Here is an 18,086-nt window from a genome sequence, read left to right on the forward strand (position 1 = left end):
CTAGCCAGTGATGCCCTCACCCTGTGAATGACCACTTGATGGATTTTATTTCCCCGTTCTAAAGGATGGATTCCTTTTGAATGTAAACCTGCTCAGATCTCCCTACTGCACTGGAGTGATTTATTTTTTAAACATTGCTTCCTTGTTTTATCATCACCTGCTGGGAGACTTCAGGAGACGGGAAGGTTAATCAGGGAGAGAATGTTACTGAGAAAGGGCCACTCGATCTGCAACATTAACTTTGATTTCTGTCTACAGATCCTGCCAGACCTTCTGAGCATTTCCAACAATTTCTACTTTTGTTACTGACTTTTACAGCATCTTTTCATTTTTGTTAGAGAAACGTCCTCCCAGTTTTCTCCGTTGCAGGAGCTGTTTGTCTGACTGCAGTTTCTCTTTCTGATCCAGTGGCTGTCCGGGTGGGACATGTGATGGATGCACATTCCTCTTCCTGTGGGAAACTCTCCAAGCCTGTCCACTCTGCACATCAGCTGACTACCATGCAATCGAGGGAGCTTGTAAAGGGGGTCTTCAGGTAAGCTGGAGGAGAGAGCTGGCAGAATATTACATCGTCGAGATGAATCCTATATTTAGCAGCGTTGCATGTTCATAAGGCAGTGGTCATTTCTCAAATATTTATTGTTCATTATCTCAAGAATGGGCATAATTAGATTTAACGAGTAAAGTACTGGGTTAGAACCTTAAGGCAGAATCTTACAGGGCTCTAATTGAAGGGGGCGGTAGTGACGTTGATGGCAGAATCAGATGAGAATTCTGGCAAAGCCCATCTCAACATCGGGAGCATCTCGCTCCAACGTTTTTGCTTATGCCAATCAGTGTGGTGAGATTTTCACAAGGCAACGTGATAAGGATGCCAATTGATAAGGATGAGTGCATGTTAAACACAATTAATATTCAGCTTCTCATCTTAACAAGCACACCAAACAGACTCGACAATTAGAATTCTCAACATGGAAATCAGAATGGGTGTTCTCTGTGGGTATTGATCACACACACCCACTGCATATCAATGGACATTGGTATTCGACATCTGCCAGTCTCTAGGAACCCTATGGCACCTCTCCAATCCACTTAAAGGCCACTCTGCCCTTCAGTGGTGCCCCTCGGGCTACCCAAGGAACACTCATTGTAACGCTGTAGCAAAGACACTGTGTGCTCAGGACAAACCCCACATCCCACCCCAGCTCAGGGAGACCACGACCCCCACCCCCCTGCCGCCCAGCTCAGGGACCCTGTCAGAGTGCTCACTCAGTCTGAGCTGACCCCGATGCTCACGGTGCCCCTGCCTGGCCTTGCTGTTTAATGCAGGCACAGAGTCAGGAATTTTGTCGTAGTTGTCATTAGTCCTCTGTCAAGCCTTGGTTCAGGGAGTCCCGGCACTGAAGGTCAAGGGCAGCCTCTGATACCGGTCCAGGGGTTTAGATACGGTTAGTCAGCAGCTCAGAGCGGTTGGAGTCAGGATGCTGTGCACAGAGGGAGTGAGGCGATAGATGTCACACACCCCACATCCCGCCTTGATCTTTGTGCGCTGTTGGGGGCTGTTTTCCTCCTGGACTGAGAGAGGGACAGGTATTTAGGGAGATGGCAGATGTTACTGTTGGCACAGGTGAAGCATAGAGGGCAGGCAGGGTTAGTGGGGTTAGTGTTTGGGATGGGTGAGGGGGGAGGTGTTGCAAGAAGTAGTGAGAGTGGTAGAGCATGAGCCTTGGTGGGAGGTTGGTGCAGTAGCAAAGAGAGAGAGAGAGAGAGGGTGAGGGTGAGGCCGCAGACAGAGAATGGCAGTGTGGACCTTCTTCCTATAGCATTGGACATTCGTCCAGACGATTAGACTGTTCTGGCCCGGGTGGAAGCCTGGCTCCAGGACGGTTAGGGTCTGGTATTGTAACCTCCTTTGCTGGTCCCACTGGGGGGGGGGATGTCCCCTGTCCAGAAGGAGCTCCAGCTCCTGCCCCAAAGCAGGGCACAGCTACCCTCCGTCCAGGTCAAATGTCAGGAATTGTGCAGAGCAGCTTTAAGGTAATGTTATTGGGTTAATTACCCAGAGGGCCAGGCTAGTGGTCTGCACTGATGGGTTGAAGTGCCATTAGTAGTATTTAACTTCGGCTCATCATCAGCAACAACACTATCATTGATTGTTGTAAAGCCACCTGGTTTGCTAATGTCCTTTTGGGAATAATATTTACTGTTTCTACCTGGTCTGAGTACGTGTGGCTCTAGACCCACTGCAGTGTGGTTAACTCTTAACTACCCTTTGAAATGGATGAGCAAACCAATTCCAAGGGCAAGTAAGGATGGTAAACAAATGCTGGCCTTACCAGCCTCGTACAGGCCTGATAAAAAAAAAGTCAAGACTAAATGAATATGAGGAGGAAAGGGCTTGATGAAGATGGAGGGCAGAGATGAGGGAATCCATATGTTCCATCTGAACCTCAATGTGTCCTCATTACAAATTAACTGTTAAACCATCATTGCACCCAAAGCTGGTTCATCAAATGGCTACTCAGTGTAATATAACTTTACTGTCCCCACCTTAGCGATAATATTTTGCATATAATTATTCCAGAGCCCTTGTCATACACCCTTTGCAGAAGTTATAAGGCCTTAAGAGAGAGGAGCAAAATGAGGGCATTCGGCCCATCGAGTTTGTTCCGCCATTTAATCATAGCTGATATGTTTCTTGCCCCCATTTTCCTGCCTTTTTCCCATAACTCTTGATCTGCTTGCTAGTCAAAAACCTATCTATCTCTGTCTTACTGCACTCACTGACGTGACCTCCATAGCCTTTCTGTCACAATGTGTTCCACACATTAACCAGCCTCTGGCTGAGAGAATTCCTCCTCATCTCATTCCAAAAGGGTCATCCCTTCGCTCTGAATAAATTGCCTAGGGTCATTCTTGTTATCCTCAGGGAAGAGGCAGGAGTTGAGAATGATCAGATTAGCCGTGATCTTATTGAATGGCGAAGTGGTGTCAATGGGCTGACTGGCCTACTCTGCTCTCATGCTTCTGGCCAACCCATTTATCCAACCCTTGAACCAATGTAAACTCGATAGTCAGGAATGGTGTTCCCTTGTTATAAATTCTCAGTCGGTAGGGCTGGGACATGTTTTTTCAGGAATGAGGAAGACCACCCGTGGTAAGCGATCCCACATTTTGCTGCAGTTGTTTTAATCATGAAACTTAATAACTTCTCATTTTAGGAAACCACGTACGTATGGAAGGAGCCGAAAGTGTGCAACAAAGGTGTCAAACTTCCTGCGAAAAGCATCGCCAACTGTGAGATGATAGATTTTTGGCTGAAAGTTGTTGTCGGAATTGGAGCTTTTACTGCAGTGCTGCTGGTGATATTAACCTGTTATTTCTGGAAAAAGAACAAGAAGTAAGTTCACAGAGAAATGGTCTGAATGTTTGAGAATACGTGGTATTTGTTTCCAAACAAATGTCATTTGATTCGGTTTTCGTAAGGACGTTTTGCTAGAATTGTATGATGTTGGTTGGGCCACAGCTAGAGTTATTGTGTGCAGTTCTGGAACCCACCTTAAAGGAGGAATGGGATATCACTGGGAGAAGGTCCAGGGGAGATTTACCAAGATGTTGCCCAGGCTGGAGAGTTTCAGTGTTGGAGAGAGATTGGACAGACTGGGGTTGCTTTCCTTAGAGCAGAGGAGACTGAGGGGAGACGTGATTGAGTTATATAAAATTATGAGAGATATAGGATAGACAGGCAGAATCTAGTGGAGGGATTAATGACCATGGCACACTTATTTAAGGGTTTAGAGGCAATGTAAGGAAACCTTTTTCACCCAGAGGCTGGTGGAAATCTGGAACTGACTGCCTGTCAGGGTGGGAGAGGCAGGAACCCCCATCACACTAAGATGTATTTAGACATGCACTTGCAATACCAAGACAGACAAGGCATTGGGCCAAATGCTGGAAAACCGGATTAGAATGGTGAAGTGGTGTTTTTACCAGCACAGACTTGATGGATCAAAGGGCCTTCTTCTGCGCTTTTGACCTCCTTGTGTCAATGATATAGGAATTTTAAGCACTGAGAGAGAGTATTCAAAAGTTAAATGCTACATGGGTGTTATATCAGCATTTTGACCTGGTTTAATTTTAGCCTCGTGGACATTCCCAATCTTAATCACTGGCCCATTGGTGATTGTACTTTCTGTTGCCCAGACCCTAAACGCTGGAATTCCTGCATCAAACCTTTCTACATTGCTTTCCCCCTTTTGAACACTCTGACCAAGAGTTTGACTGTCTATGCTGATACCTTATACTCCTGTCAATCACGGAGTTTTTATTCAGTTACAGGTGGGATATAAATACTTGTTTATGTTGTTTACATTCATAAGAAATTTGGCAACAAAATGGACTTGTGAAGGCACAAAAACAGAAATTGTTGGAAAATCTCAGCAGGTCTGACAGCATCTGTGGAGTGAAATTAGCGTTATAGTTTCAGGTTCAGTAACCCTACCTCAGAACCAATGGTAGCTAGAGAAAAACTAGGTTTTTATACAGAAAATAGGGTGGGGAGAGAAACCAATAGGTGCAGATAGAGCCCAAAGAGAGAGAAAAACAGTTGGACAGATAAAGGGGTGGTTAAAGGTCAGTCTGGGGGAATCAATAGCTACTAATGGGGAACTATTAGTGGCTGACAGTGGGCTGTGTATCATAGTGTCCTACAGCACGGAGACAGGCCCTTTTGTCCAACTGGTCCATTCCAACCAAAATGTCCATCAAACCTAACCCCATTTCCCTGCACTTGGTCCATATCCTTCTATACTTTTCCTTTCCATGTATTTGTCCAAATGCCTTTTAAATGTTGTTAATGCACCCGCCTCAACCACTTCTGCTGGCAGCTCATTCCATATGCGTACCACCCTCTGTGTAAAAAAAAAACTTGCCCCTAAGTTCCCTTTTATTCATTCCCTTAAACGGAGTATGTGACCAGTGGCAGCAGCCAATGTGATGACAAGGCCGAGAGTGTGGGGTTGGGGGAAATTGTGGGGAAAGGTTCTCAGGGCTGAAAACAGTTGAACTCTGTATTGAGTCTTAGACGCTGTAGGGTCCCCAAGTGGAAGATGAGGTGCTGTTCTTCCAGCTTACACTGAGCTTCACTGGAGCCCTGCAGCAAATCTCAGACAGAGACGTTGGCCAGGAAACAGGATGGGGTGTTAAAGTAGCAGGCAACTGGAAGCTCAGTCTTTTTTCACAGACAGAATGTAGATATTCTGTGAAACAGTCACCCAGTCTGTGCTTTGATTCCCCAGTGTAGAGGAGACCACATTGGGAGCAGTGAATGCAGCAGACTAGATTGTGGGGAGTGCAGGTAAAGTGCTGCTTCACCTGGAAGGTGTGTCTGGGCCCTTGGATACTGAGGAGGGAGGAGGGAAATGGGCGGGTGTTACACCTTCAGCAGTAGCAGGGCTGTCGGGGTTGTTGGGAGTGAAGGAAGAGTGGACTAGGGTGCCCCGATGGGAGTCGCTGTGGAAGGTGGACAAGGGAGGGGAGAGGAATGTGTGCCTGGTGGTGGTGGAATCCCATTGGAGATGGTGAGAATGGCGGCTAATGGTCCTCTGGATGTGAATGCTGGTGGGATGGTAGGTAAGGGCAAGGAGTATCCTATCACAGTTGTGGGAGGGGAGAGAGGGGGGTGAGGGCCAGAGTGTGGGAGGTGGGTCAGAACCGACTGAGGACCCTGTCAGCCATGGTGTTGGAGAATCCTTGGTTGAGGGAGAAGGAGGACTCACCTCCATCTTTAGGTCCATCTCTCCACCCCCACTTCCCCCACCCCCCGACTTCCCTTCCTCGACATCTGTATTCCCATTTCTGGAGATAGACTAGCCGCTAATATCCACTACAAACCCACCAACTCCCACAGTAGGTCTGACTACACATCCTCTCACCCTGCTCCCTGTAAAGACTCTATTCCATTCTCCCAGTTCCTCCATCTCTGTTGCATCTATTCTGATGGTGCCACCTTCCCCCACAATGACCTTTAACCAGTCTTTCATCTGTCCAATGGATTTTTTCTCTATTTGGGCTCCAGCTCCACCTTACCCCTCCCCCTCACTCCACCCCATCTTCTGTACAAATCCATCCTTTCCCTAGCTACCATCAGTTCTGAGGAAGGGTCACTGGACCCAAAATATTAACTCTAATTTCTCTCCACAGATGCTGCCAGACCTGCTGAGATTTTCCAGCAACTTCTGTTTTTGTTTCTGATTTCCAGCGTCCACACTTCTTTTGGATTTGTGTCCTTGTGAGAGATTTGTGTGTTCCACCAGCCCCTCCTCGTTCTCAGGCTCGATTTGCTTTTTCCTTTTAGGTTAGAGTACAAATACTCGAGACTGGTGATGAACACAAACTCGAGGGAAGTGGAACTGCCTGCAGCTGACAGTTGTGCTATAATGGAAGGTGAAGATAACGAAGATGAAATTGTTTATTCCAATAAACCTTCCTTACTGGGGAAACTGAAATCATTAACTTCAAAGGTGAGAAATATCCGTTTCTCTCTCTCGTGCAGTAGGTTTCTCTGGCTGCTACTTGTGCAGGCCTTGTGGACATAATGCAAAATGTAGTAAAAGGATTGATCCATTTTACAGTGAGGAGAAAGTGAGGACTGCAGATGCTGGAGATCAGAGTCAAAACGTGTGGCGCTGGAAAAACACAGCTGGTCAGGCAGTATCCGAGGAGCAGGAGAGTCGACTTTTCGGGCATAAGCTCCTGATGAAGACCATATGCTTGAAACATTGACTCTCCTGCTCCTCTGATGCTCTCTGACTGGCTGTGCTTTTCCAGCGCCACACATTTTGATTCATTTTACAGTTAGTTCAATATACGGGTGTGGGGGACGAGCACTAATATCCTTGGGTTAGTAATCCAGAACCCCAGGCCAATGGTATTTAAACTAGAACATAGAACATAGAAAAATACAGCGCAGTACAGGCCCTTCGGCCCTCGATGTTGCGCCGACCGAAGCCTACCTAACCTACACTAGCCCAATAACCTCCATATGCTTGTCCGATGCCCGCTTAAATGACCATAAAGAGAGAGAGTCCACCACTGATACTGGCAGGGCATTCCATGAACTCACGACTCGCTGAGTAAAGAATCTACCCCTAACATCTGTCCTATACCAACCTCCCCTTAATTTAAAGCTGTGTCCCCTAGTAACAGCTGACTCCATACGCGGAAAAAGGTTCTCACTGTCAACCCTATCTTAACCCCTAATCATCTTGTACACCTCTATCAAATCTCCCCTAAACCTTCTTTTCTCCAATGAGAAAAGTCCCAAGTGCCTCAGCCTTTCCTCATACGATCTTCCTACCATGCCAGGCAACATCCTGGTAAACCTCCTCTGCACCCGTTCCAGTGCCTCCACATCCTTCCTATAGTATGGCGACCAAAACTGCACACAATACTCCAGATGAGGCCGCACCAGAGTCTTATACAACTGCAACATGACCTCAGGACTCCGGAACTCAATTCCTCTACCAATAAAGCCCAGTACACCATATGCCTTCTTCACAGCACTATTTACCTGGGTGGCAACTTTCAGAGATCTGTGTACATGGACACCAAGATCCCTCTGCTCATCCACACTACCAAGTAGTCTACCATTAGCCCAGTAATCCATCTTCTTGTTACTCCTACCAAAGTGAATGACTTCACACTTAGCTACATTGAATTCCATTTGCCACCTTACTGCCCAGCTCTGCAACTTATCTATATCCCACTGTAACCTGCCACATCCTTCCTCACTGTCAACAACTCCACCGACTTTCGTATCATCTGCAAACTTGCTCACCCAGCCTTCAAGCCCCTCCTCCAGGTCATTTATAAAAATGACAAACAGCAATGGTCCCAAAACAGATCCTTGTGGAACACCGCTAGTAACTGCACTCCAAGATGAACCTATACCATCAACTACTACCCTCTGTCTCCTTCCAGCCAGCCAATTCCTAATCCAAACCTCTAATGCACCCTCAATGCCATACCTCTGTAGTTTTTGCATTAGCCTGCCATGGGGTACCTTATCGAACGCCTTGCTAAAATCCATATACACCACATCTACTGCTTTACCCTCATCCACTTCCTTGGTCACCTTCTCAAAGAATTCAATAAGGTTTGTGAGGCACGACCTGCCCTTCACAAACCATGCTGACTATCCTTGATCACATTATTCCTATCCAGATGTTCATAAATCCTATCCCTTACAATTCTCTCTAAGACTTTGCCCACAACAGAAGTGAGACTCACTGGCCTATAGTTACTCGGGTTATCCCTACTCCCCTTCTTGAACAAGGGAACCACATTCGCTATCCTCCAGTCTTCTGGCACTATTCCCGTAGACAACGACGACATAAAAATCAAGGCCAATGGCTCCGCTATCTCCTCCCTAGCTTCCCAGAGGATCCTAGGATAAATGCCATCAGGCCCAGGGACTTATCTATTTTCATCCTTTCCAGTATTCCCCAGACCTCTTCCCTACGTACCTCAAGGTCATCCATTCTAATCACTTGTGACTCAATATTCACATCAGCAACAGTGTCCTGTTCCTGAGTGAATACTGATGAAAAGTATTGATTTAGTGTCTCACCAATCTCCTCCGCCTCCACACATAACTTCCCACTACTATCCTTGACTGGACCGATACCTACCCTAGTCATACTTTTATTCCTGACATACCTATAGAAAGCCTTTGGGTTTTCCCTAATCCTACCAACCAAGGACTTTTCATGTCCCCTCCTTGCTGCTCTTACCTCTCTCTTTAGATCCTTCCTGGCTACCTTATGACTCTCAATCGCCCCAACTGAATCTTCACGCCTCATCTTTACATAGGCCGCCCTCTTCCCTTTCACAAGGGATTCCAATTCCTTGTTAAACCACGGCTCCCTCACAAGACCCTTTACTCCCTGCCTGACTGGTACATACTTATCAAGGACACCCATTAGCTGTTCCTTGAACAATCTCCACATATCATTTGTGTTCTTCCCTTGAAGCCTATTTTTCCAATCCACGCATCCTAAGTCATGCCTCACCGCATCATAATTTCCCTGCCCCCAGCTATAACTGTTACCCTGCAGTGCACACTTATCCCTCTCCATCACTAGAGTAAAAGTCACCGAGTTGTGGTCACCGCCCCTGAAGTGCTCACCTACCTCCAAGTCTAACACCTGGCCTGGTTCATTACCTAGAACCAAATCCAGTATAGCCTCACCTCTTGTTGGCCTGTCTACATATTGTGTCAGGAAACCCTCCTGCACACATTGGACAAACACCGACCCATCTAACGAACTTGAGCTATAGCTTTCCCAGTCAATATCTGGGAAGTTAAAGTCCCCCATAACAACCACCCTGCTACTTTCACTCTTCTCCTGAATCATCCTCGCAATACTTTCCTCTACTTCTCTCAGACTATTAGGAGGCCTGTAGAAAACTCCTAACAGGGTGACCTCACCTTTCCTATTTCTAACCTCCGCCCAAACTACCTCAGATGACAAGTCTTCCTCCATCACCCTTTCTACTGCTGTAATACTATCCTTGACAAGCAATGCCACACCTCCCCCTCTTTTACCCCCATCTCTGACCCTACTAAAACATTTAAACCCTGAAACCTGCAACAGCCAATCCTGTCCCTGTTCTACCCACGTCTCTGTAATGGCCACAACATCGAAATCCCAGGTACCAACCCATGCTGCAAGCTCACCTACCTTATTTCTTATACTTCTGGCATTAAAGTATACACACTTCAAGCCACCTTCCTGTTTACAGGCACCCTCCTTCGAGATCGATGCCATGTTCCTAACCTCCCTACACTCAAGGTCCTGTACCCTAAAGCTACAGTCCAGGTTCCCATGCCCCTGCAGAGTTAGTTTAAACCCTCCCAAAGAGCACTAGCAAACCTCCCCCCAAGGATACTGGTGCCCCTCAGGTTCAGGTGTAGACCATCCTGTTTATAGAGGTCCCACCTTCCCCAGAAAGAACCCCAGTTGTCCAGAAACTGGAATCCCTCCCTCCTGCACCATCCCTGTAGCCACGCATTTAACTCTTCTCTCTCCCTATTCCTCGACTCTCTATCACATGGCATGGGTAACAGACCAGAGACAACAACTCTGTTCGTTCTAGCTCTGAGCTTCCAACCTAGCTCCCTGAAAGCCTGCCTAACATCCTCACTCCTCTTCCTACCTATGTCGTTGGTTCCAACGTGGACCACGACCTGGGGCTGCTCCCCCTCCCCCTTAAGGACCCAGAAAACACGATCAGAGACATCACGTACCCTTGCACCGGGGAGGCAACATATCAATCGTGAGTCTCTGTCGCCCCCGCAAAACCGCCTATCTGTGCCCCTCACTATTGAGTCCCCAATAACTATCGCTCTACCTTTCACCACCCTTCCCTTCTGAGCAACGGGGACAGGCTCCGTGCCAGAGGCCTGAACCTCGTTGCTTACCCCTGGTAAGTCATCCCCCCCACAAGTATCCAAAACGGTATACTTGTTATTGAGGGGAATGACCGCAGGGGTTCCCTGCACTGGCTGCTTCCTCCCACTCCCCCTCACTGTCACCCATCTCTCTATAACTTTCGGAGTAACTACTTCCCTAAAGCTCTGATCTATGACCACCTCTGCCTCCCGAATGATCCGCAGTTCATCCAACTCCAACTCAATAAAATCTTGGAATTAAAAGCTACTCTAAGGTTCCCCTGAAGTATTGTACATCCCTTTACTTGAGGAAGGATGAAGTTGTATTAGAGGCAGTTCAAAGGAGCTTTCCCTGATTGATCCTAGAGGTGAGGGTTTTGGCTTATGAAGAGAGGTTGAGTAGTTTAGGCCAAGACCATACAGAACCTCATCACCTCAGGAGATCTCCCACCTACAGCTTCCAACCTCATAGTCCAGGAACCCCGCACTGCCCGGTTCTACCTCCTTCCCAAGATCCACAAGCCTGACCACCCTGGCCGACCCATTGTCTCAGCAAGCTCCTGCCCCACTGAACTCATCTCTGCCTACCTCGACACTGTCCTATCCCCCCTAGTTCAGGAACTCCCCACATACGTTCGAGACACCACCCACGCCCTCCACCTCCTCCAAGACTTCCGTTTCCCCGGCCCCCAATGCCTCATCTTCACCATGGATATCCAATCCCTCTACACCTCCATCCGCCATGACCAGGGCCTCCAAGCCCTCCGTTTTTTCCTCTCCAGATGTCCCCACCTGTACCCTTCCACCGACACTCTCATTCGTTTGGCTAAACTGGTCCTCACCCTTAACAATTTCTCCTTCGAATCCTCCCACTTCCTCCAGACCAAAGGGGTAGCCATGGGCACACGTATGGGCCCCAGCTATGCCTGTCTCTTTGTTGGCTACGTAGAACAGTCCATCTTCTGTAGTTACATTGGCACCACGCCCCACCTCTTCCTCCGCTACATTGATGACTGCATTGGCGCCACCTCGTGCTCCCGTGAGGAGGTTGAGCAATTCATCAACTTGACCAACACATTCCACCCTGACCTTAAATTTACCTGGATCATCTCTGACATCTCCCTCCCCTTCCTGGACCTCTCCATCTCCATTAATGACAACCGACTTGACACCGACATTTTTTACAAACCCACCAACTCCCACAGCTACCTGGATTACACCTCTTCCCACCCTACCTCTTGCAAAAATGCCATCCCATATTACCAATTCCTCCGCCTCCGCCGGATCTGCTCCCAGGAGGACCAGTTCCACCACAGAACACACCAGATGGCCTCCTTCTTTAGAGACTGCAATTTCCCTTCCCACGTGGTTAAAGATGCCCTCCAACGCATCTCGTCCACATCCCGCACCTCTGTCCTCAGACCCCACCCATCCAAACGTAACAAGGACAGAACACCCCTGGTGCTCACCTTCCACCCTACAAACCTTCGCATCAACCAAATCATCCACCGACATTTCCACCACCTCCAAAAAGACCCCACCACCAGGGATAAATTTTCCCTCCCCACCCCTTTCTGCCTTCCACAAAGACCGTTCCCTCCGTGACTACCTGGTCAGGTCCACGCCCCCCTACGACCCACCCTCCCATCCTGGCAACTTCCCCTGCCACCGCAGGAACTGCAAAACCTGCGCCCACACCTCCTCCCTCACCTCTATCCAAGGCCCTAAAGGAGCCTTCCACATCCATCAAAGTTTTACCTGCACATCCACCAATATCATTTATTGTATCCGTTGCTCCCGATGCGGTCTCCTCTACATTGGGGAGACTGGGCGCCTCCTAGCAGAGCGCTTTAGGGAACATCTCCGGGACACCCACACCAATCAACCACACCGCCCCGCGGCCCATCATTTCAACTCCCCCTCCCACTCTGCCGAGGACATGGAGGTCCTGGGCCTCCTTCACCGCTGCTCCCTCACCACCAGACGCCTGGAGGAAGAACGCCTCATCTTCCGGCTCGGAACACTTCAACCCCAGGCCATCAATGTGAACTTCAACAGTTTCCTCATTTCCCCTTTCCCCACCTCATCCTAGTTCCAAACTTCTAGCTTAGCACTGCCCCATGACCTGTCCTACCTGCCTATTTCCTTTCCCACCTATCCACTCCACCCTGCCCCCCCCGACCTATCACCTTCATCCCCTCCCCCACTCACCTATTGTATTCTATGCTACTTTCTCCCCACCTCCACCCTCCTCTAGCTTATCTCTTTGGGTCTCTGCCTTTATTCCTGATGAAGGGCTTTTGCCCAAAACGTCGATTTTACTGCTCCTCGGATCCTGCCTGAACTGTTGTGCTCTTCCAGCACCACTAATCCAGAATTTGGCATTGAGGCCATGGTTAGATCAGCAGTGATTATATTAAATGATGGAGCAGGGTTGAGAGACTGAATGTTCTCCTCCTGCTCTTTATTATGTTATTATCTTGTGTGACAATAAATGGCATTTTATTTTACAATATCTTTTACTTAGTCTCTTATGTTTTACACGTATGGGGTTGAGAGCAGGATCAGAGGGTGTGAGGATATTTGAACCGAGGGTCATGTAAGGGACGAAGGAAGGTGCAGGAGAGGATCGGGAGCCAGTGAATGAAGGTTTAGAATCAGTAAGGATGGAAGAGTGGTGGTATAAAGCAGGAGGATGGTGTGGTAATCCCGAATGGGAAATGGGGAAGGGGAGTGGGGGGAGCAAACTGACAACATGGCACTAGTCATATAGCACGAGGCATGAGCAAATCCACAGTTTTAACGTGAAGAAAGTCAAACTCTTTCTTCCAATTAGTTACGATTAATTTTAATTTGGTATTGCTTTAATCACATGGCAACATTTGCCTTAATTAAATTATCAGGAACTAAATCTGATCGATAAATCTTTTACGACTTTTCTCACACAAGGACAAAGAAGATATTTTTGAGTCTGTTCAACTCAAGTCACCAAGAGCTCGCAATATATGAAGATGGCTACGGAAATGTTGGCAATAATCCCTACAACAAAATGCAAGCGTGTGTACCAGCTTGAACCATGAAGACATCACAAGTACTACTGTACCTGAAATACTACTGAAAAGAAACGTTTGCAAATAGGAACTGTGTGATTGCCTTATTGTGGTAATTGTAGGGAGTATCAGATGTAAGTTGCCAAATGTGATAGACGCTGCTGGTTGCCAAACTGACAACATAAATCTCAGGAAGAGCTTATATTCGTTCTTTTTACTATGTCACCAATATAATTGGACATGTTATTTTTCTTTTACCATTTGTGTGGTTTGCTAAGTTATTTTTCTTTATTCCCTGGTTTCTCCTTGCAGTTAACAGCATTACTTTATTTCCCAAATTTTCAGTATAGCTGTATACTGCAACAGTAAGTTCCATAATTTAAAGTGATGGATTTAAACTCTGGATTATGTTTATAATGTACAAAGCAGCAGGTAAGTCAGTGTCTCAATGATGAAAATAACCTTGTCATGTTTACAAGACAGTGAACATCACATTGTTTTCTAAAAGTCCAGGGATCAGAGTTTGATTCCACCTCAGGAGACCGTCTCTATGGAGTTTGCACATTCTCCCCGTGTCTGCGTGGGTTTCCTCCGGGTGCTCCAGTTTCCTCCCACAGTCCAAAGATGTGCAGGTCAGGTGGATTGGCCATGGGAAATTGACAATACTGTGCAGGGATGTGCAGGCTAGGGGAGTTGGGGTTAACTGTAGGAAAGGTGTGGTTACAGGGATAGTGCAGGGATGTTTGGGGTCTGGGTGGGATGCTGTTCGCAGGGTTGGTGTGGACTTGATGGGTCAAATGGTCTGCTTCCACACTGTAGGGATTCTATGATTCTATGAAGGATTCTGTGAAAAACCCTCTAACACTATCTCATCTTGTCTTGATTTGATAAAACTCTTTGTATTGGGAAGGTTAAACTTCCTGGAGTGTGCATTGAACATGATTCAGTCTGTATGTTATTGCAGAAATTGAACATTTGTTGCAAATACCTAACAGACTGTTTAAAGTGTTGGTGTTGGGCTGTGAGAGCTGATGCTAAATAATTTCTTCACTTCCAATGGTTTTAGTTGACACTTGCTCATTGTGCCCTCTTGTGGCTGATGCAAGGTATAGCCGGTCCATGGTGTTCCCTGAAAGTCATTTGCAGCCTGTTACTTTGATCACCATCCTTTATGACATTTTATACGTTATTTCGGTAATGTTTACTAATGCTTCATTATTTTCAATTGTTGACAATGGAGAAAATAATGCTGCAGAGTTGACCACATTCAATGTATCAGTCGAAGACTGACTTGTTTTTAGTAACTGCACAGAAACACAGGCTTGTAGCTCTTTGAGAAAAGTTACTGAAACAAGGACCCAATTTTTAATGCGTTGTCTGTTGTAACTGTGATCACTGTCAGAAATCACTAAGGGTTGGGGCAGGATGTTGCTAGGATGAAACAGGCATTGGACTGTGTTACCAAAGGGAGCAGAAAAACATTGTCACATTTTTAAAATTCAGTGTATAAAGTGCATAATGAATTAATTGATTTCTGTACAGGCTGTGTAAGAATTGATCTGTGCATGAAATAAACATGACGGAAAGTTTAGTAGATAGTTTTGCTACAACAGGGAACTGCTTAATAACTGAAGAAAGATTCTGAAGAAGTTGTATCAGACTCAAAAACTTAACCTCGTTTTCTCTCCACAGCTGCTACCAGATCTGCTGAGTTTCTCCAACAATTTCTGTTTTAGTTTCATATTTTACAGCACTGATTTGCTTTTATTTAATTAATAACACTATGTGCCCAGGAAAGATCTTCTACACAGATTGTTCCTTCCACCAACCATCAAGTGGCAGCAAGTCTCATTAAAACCATTTGCAAATGTCGGTGAGTGAATGTATTAAACAAGTTTTACTTCATCAAAGTAACTAATCAACATTACCCCTTTTCCTCTAGATCTTGGTGATGTTATATTTAGCAGTCAAGCTTATCGTGTCACAAACTTGTCAACCGAATCAAAATTTTGCTTCACTCATGAGCAAGGCAGAATAGTCACAGCCCACCCTTCAGGTGACCACAGATACCTTTCGCTTTTATATATAAAAAAATACAAACTCAGCTAGCCAGGTCAGAAATCCTTTCCATGGCAGTGCTGTTTTGTATAATCGGAAGGAGTGACTGTGACTTTTGATCCTCAGTTCTGAAGTGTGCAATGTTTATGATAATAAATGATTATGATAATAAATGATTTAGTGATTTGAATTTTTGAAATTGTGAAGTGGGGGTGCAATTTTTGATATAAATATGAGGGTGAAATGTTTCTTTGTAATTTTGTGTTTGTTGCAGTTGTAGATGGAGCACACTGAGGACACCCATTAAATTAAATCAAGGGACAGTTAATTTAGGTATTACAGTGAGTTCGAAAATTATATATATAAAGATATTTTAGTTCAATGAATGTCTTTTGACTAAGGGGAGAGGTGTTTTGTTTGTTATTTAATAACATGCTAATTTGGCTGTAAAATAGAACTGGAAGATTCAGAGTTTAGAAAAATGATTTGAAACTAATGAACAAACATCTCAGCACACTTAGAGAACTGGAAATGAAGAATGATATTTTGATTAAGTTCGTGGATTACTTCTCTAATGCACATATTTAACTTCTAGTAAAGCAGTTACTAGTTTTAGTTAGACATTAATTGCAAAATGTAAAGCTCAGTTGGTAGGATAACAAGTTTACAATAGAGTGACAGCATAGGTTTGATTCCTACACTGGCTAATGTTACTATAAAGGACTCTCCTTCTCAATCTCTCCCTTCACCTGAAGCATGGTGAGCCTCAGGTTAAATCAGTCCCTTCTCTCTCTCTCTCTCTCTCTCTGAGGGAGTAGCCCTATGGTCCAGTAGGACTCTGGTGACTTTACCCTTTTACAAAAGATACTTTTGATCTGTGCATAACCGTATTTTGACACAAGAGGGCAGTGTTTCCACGGTGGAGGTGATTGGTACAGTATACTGTGACTAAGACTATATCCTTTTGGCTAATTGGTCCCTCTGTCCCCACTTTCTCCTTGAGTTTCTGTTCAAACCTATTTTCATTTTGATATGTGTAAGATCTGCACAGAATCAGCAGCTGGGCAACATTTTTAAAACATGGTTCAATTTTTAGAAATATTGATTTTAAACAATATTCCTTAATGTGCTTGATAATTTTGAAGACTTTGATTGATTACACTTAAAAATAGATTTATTGCAAAAAATAGCATTTTGACTCTCAACATCAGTTCACCATCTGTGATTTTAAATATCTATGCGTACTTTTTAAACACATACAGAGCTATTTTGTAAATTGGGGTAATCGGTTGTTTTTAAATTCTTTTTTAAAATTCAAACCCTTTCATGACTTACCTAACAGTCCCTTTACTCCCAAAGATTCTGGAGATTGGACCTTGCTGAAAGATGCGGTGGCTGGAACCTTGGGCATGGTGATTTAACTCAGACTGGGGACATGGTCCTTCTTTTGGGCCATGTCTTGGTCCAATGTGGTGCTTTTTTAAAAACTAGCACAATATTTTGGGGAAACTTAAGTTACACTTTAAACTTTTCTGATGTGGAGGTGCTGGTGTTGGACTGAGTGGACAAAGTTAAAGATCAGGCTACAGTCCAACAGATTTATTTGGAAGTAACCAGCTTTCAGAGCGCTGCTATTTTATCAGGTAGCTAGTGGAGTAGGGATGTGATGGAGTAATGATCTGACTCCACTAGTTACCTGACAAAGAAGCAGCACTTTGAAAGCTTGCACTAATTATTGGACTGTAACCTGGTATTGTGTGATTTTTAACTTAAAATTTCTCAATGCTTTATGCTAGTTTGTGCAGATATTGCAGAGAATAGCACCGAGAAAAGTGATGAGGTTAGCTGGGGAGTCCAAGTCAACATAAAACTCTGTATCATTTTAATTTTTTTTAAAATTGTGTGCTTAGTTATAATAAATGAGTTTTTTCTGAATATTACTTGCACTGTTCGATATTTGTTGCTTTACGTCCACTGCTGGTCAATTTCTCCAAACACAGTGAAGCATAAAGATATAAAGAAAGAAATTTTTCTGAAGTACAAATGTATGATGCGATGTTTAGAGACAGAGGTTACACCATTTAAAATTCCTTCCACGTGTTGTACATTTGAGTTCTTTTTGAGAATGTGTGCATTGTTTGTGTATTTTGGAGTCATGCATTATGTGTTTTTTTTTCTGCCAAGTTGTACAGTCTTTGTTAACCACAATGGTCATGGTCTTTGCTGTCACCTTTCTTAAATAAATGTGAGCAGTTTTGGGACTTTCTGGTGTCTCATATTCTGTTCTTTAAGTTGAAAGGAGTGCAAAATGGAGAGTGACCGATATCACACTTTCTCTCTATGACCCACAATGAAAAGGCCCAATAGAACGGATTTTTAAAATACTTTCATGGGATGTCCTGGCTGGGCCCAGTGTTTATTGCCCATCCCTAGTTGCCCCTTGAGAAGGTGGGGGTGAGCTGCCTTCTTGAACTGCTGCAGTCCACTTGCTATGGGGTGACCCACAATGCCCTTGAGGTGGCAAT

The 18,086-nt window shown here is 45.3% G+C and overlaps 1 protein-coding gene across 1 annotated transcript in view; it reads left to right on the top strand.

Annotated features, from left to right (window-relative positions):
- Positions 1-17,826, top strand: part of elapor2b (endosome-lysosome associated apoptosis and autophagy regulator family member 2b) — a 126,449-nt gene extending 108,623 nt beyond the window's left edge. The window contains exons 19-22 of the mRNA XM_072563084.1: positions 409-535; positions 3,222-3,400; positions 6,356-6,521; positions 13,403-17,826. Of these exons, the coding sequence (XP_072419185.1) occupies positions 409-535; positions 3,222-3,400; positions 6,356-6,521; positions 13,403-13,462 (532 nt within the window). The 3' untranslated portion in view covers positions 13,463-17,826. The remainder of the gene's footprint in view (positions 1-408; positions 536-3,221; positions 3,401-6,355; positions 6,522-13,402) is intronic.
- The last annotated feature ends 260 nt before the right edge of the window (positions 17,827-18,086 follow it).

This window comes from Chiloscyllium punctatum, chromosome 44, assembly GCF_047496795.1.
Source record: "Chiloscyllium punctatum isolate Juve2018m chromosome 44, sChiPun1.3, whole genome shotgun sequence".
NCBI classification, from domain to species: Eukaryota; Metazoa; Chordata; class Chondrichthyes; order Orectolobiformes; family Hemiscylliidae; genus Chiloscyllium; species Chiloscyllium punctatum.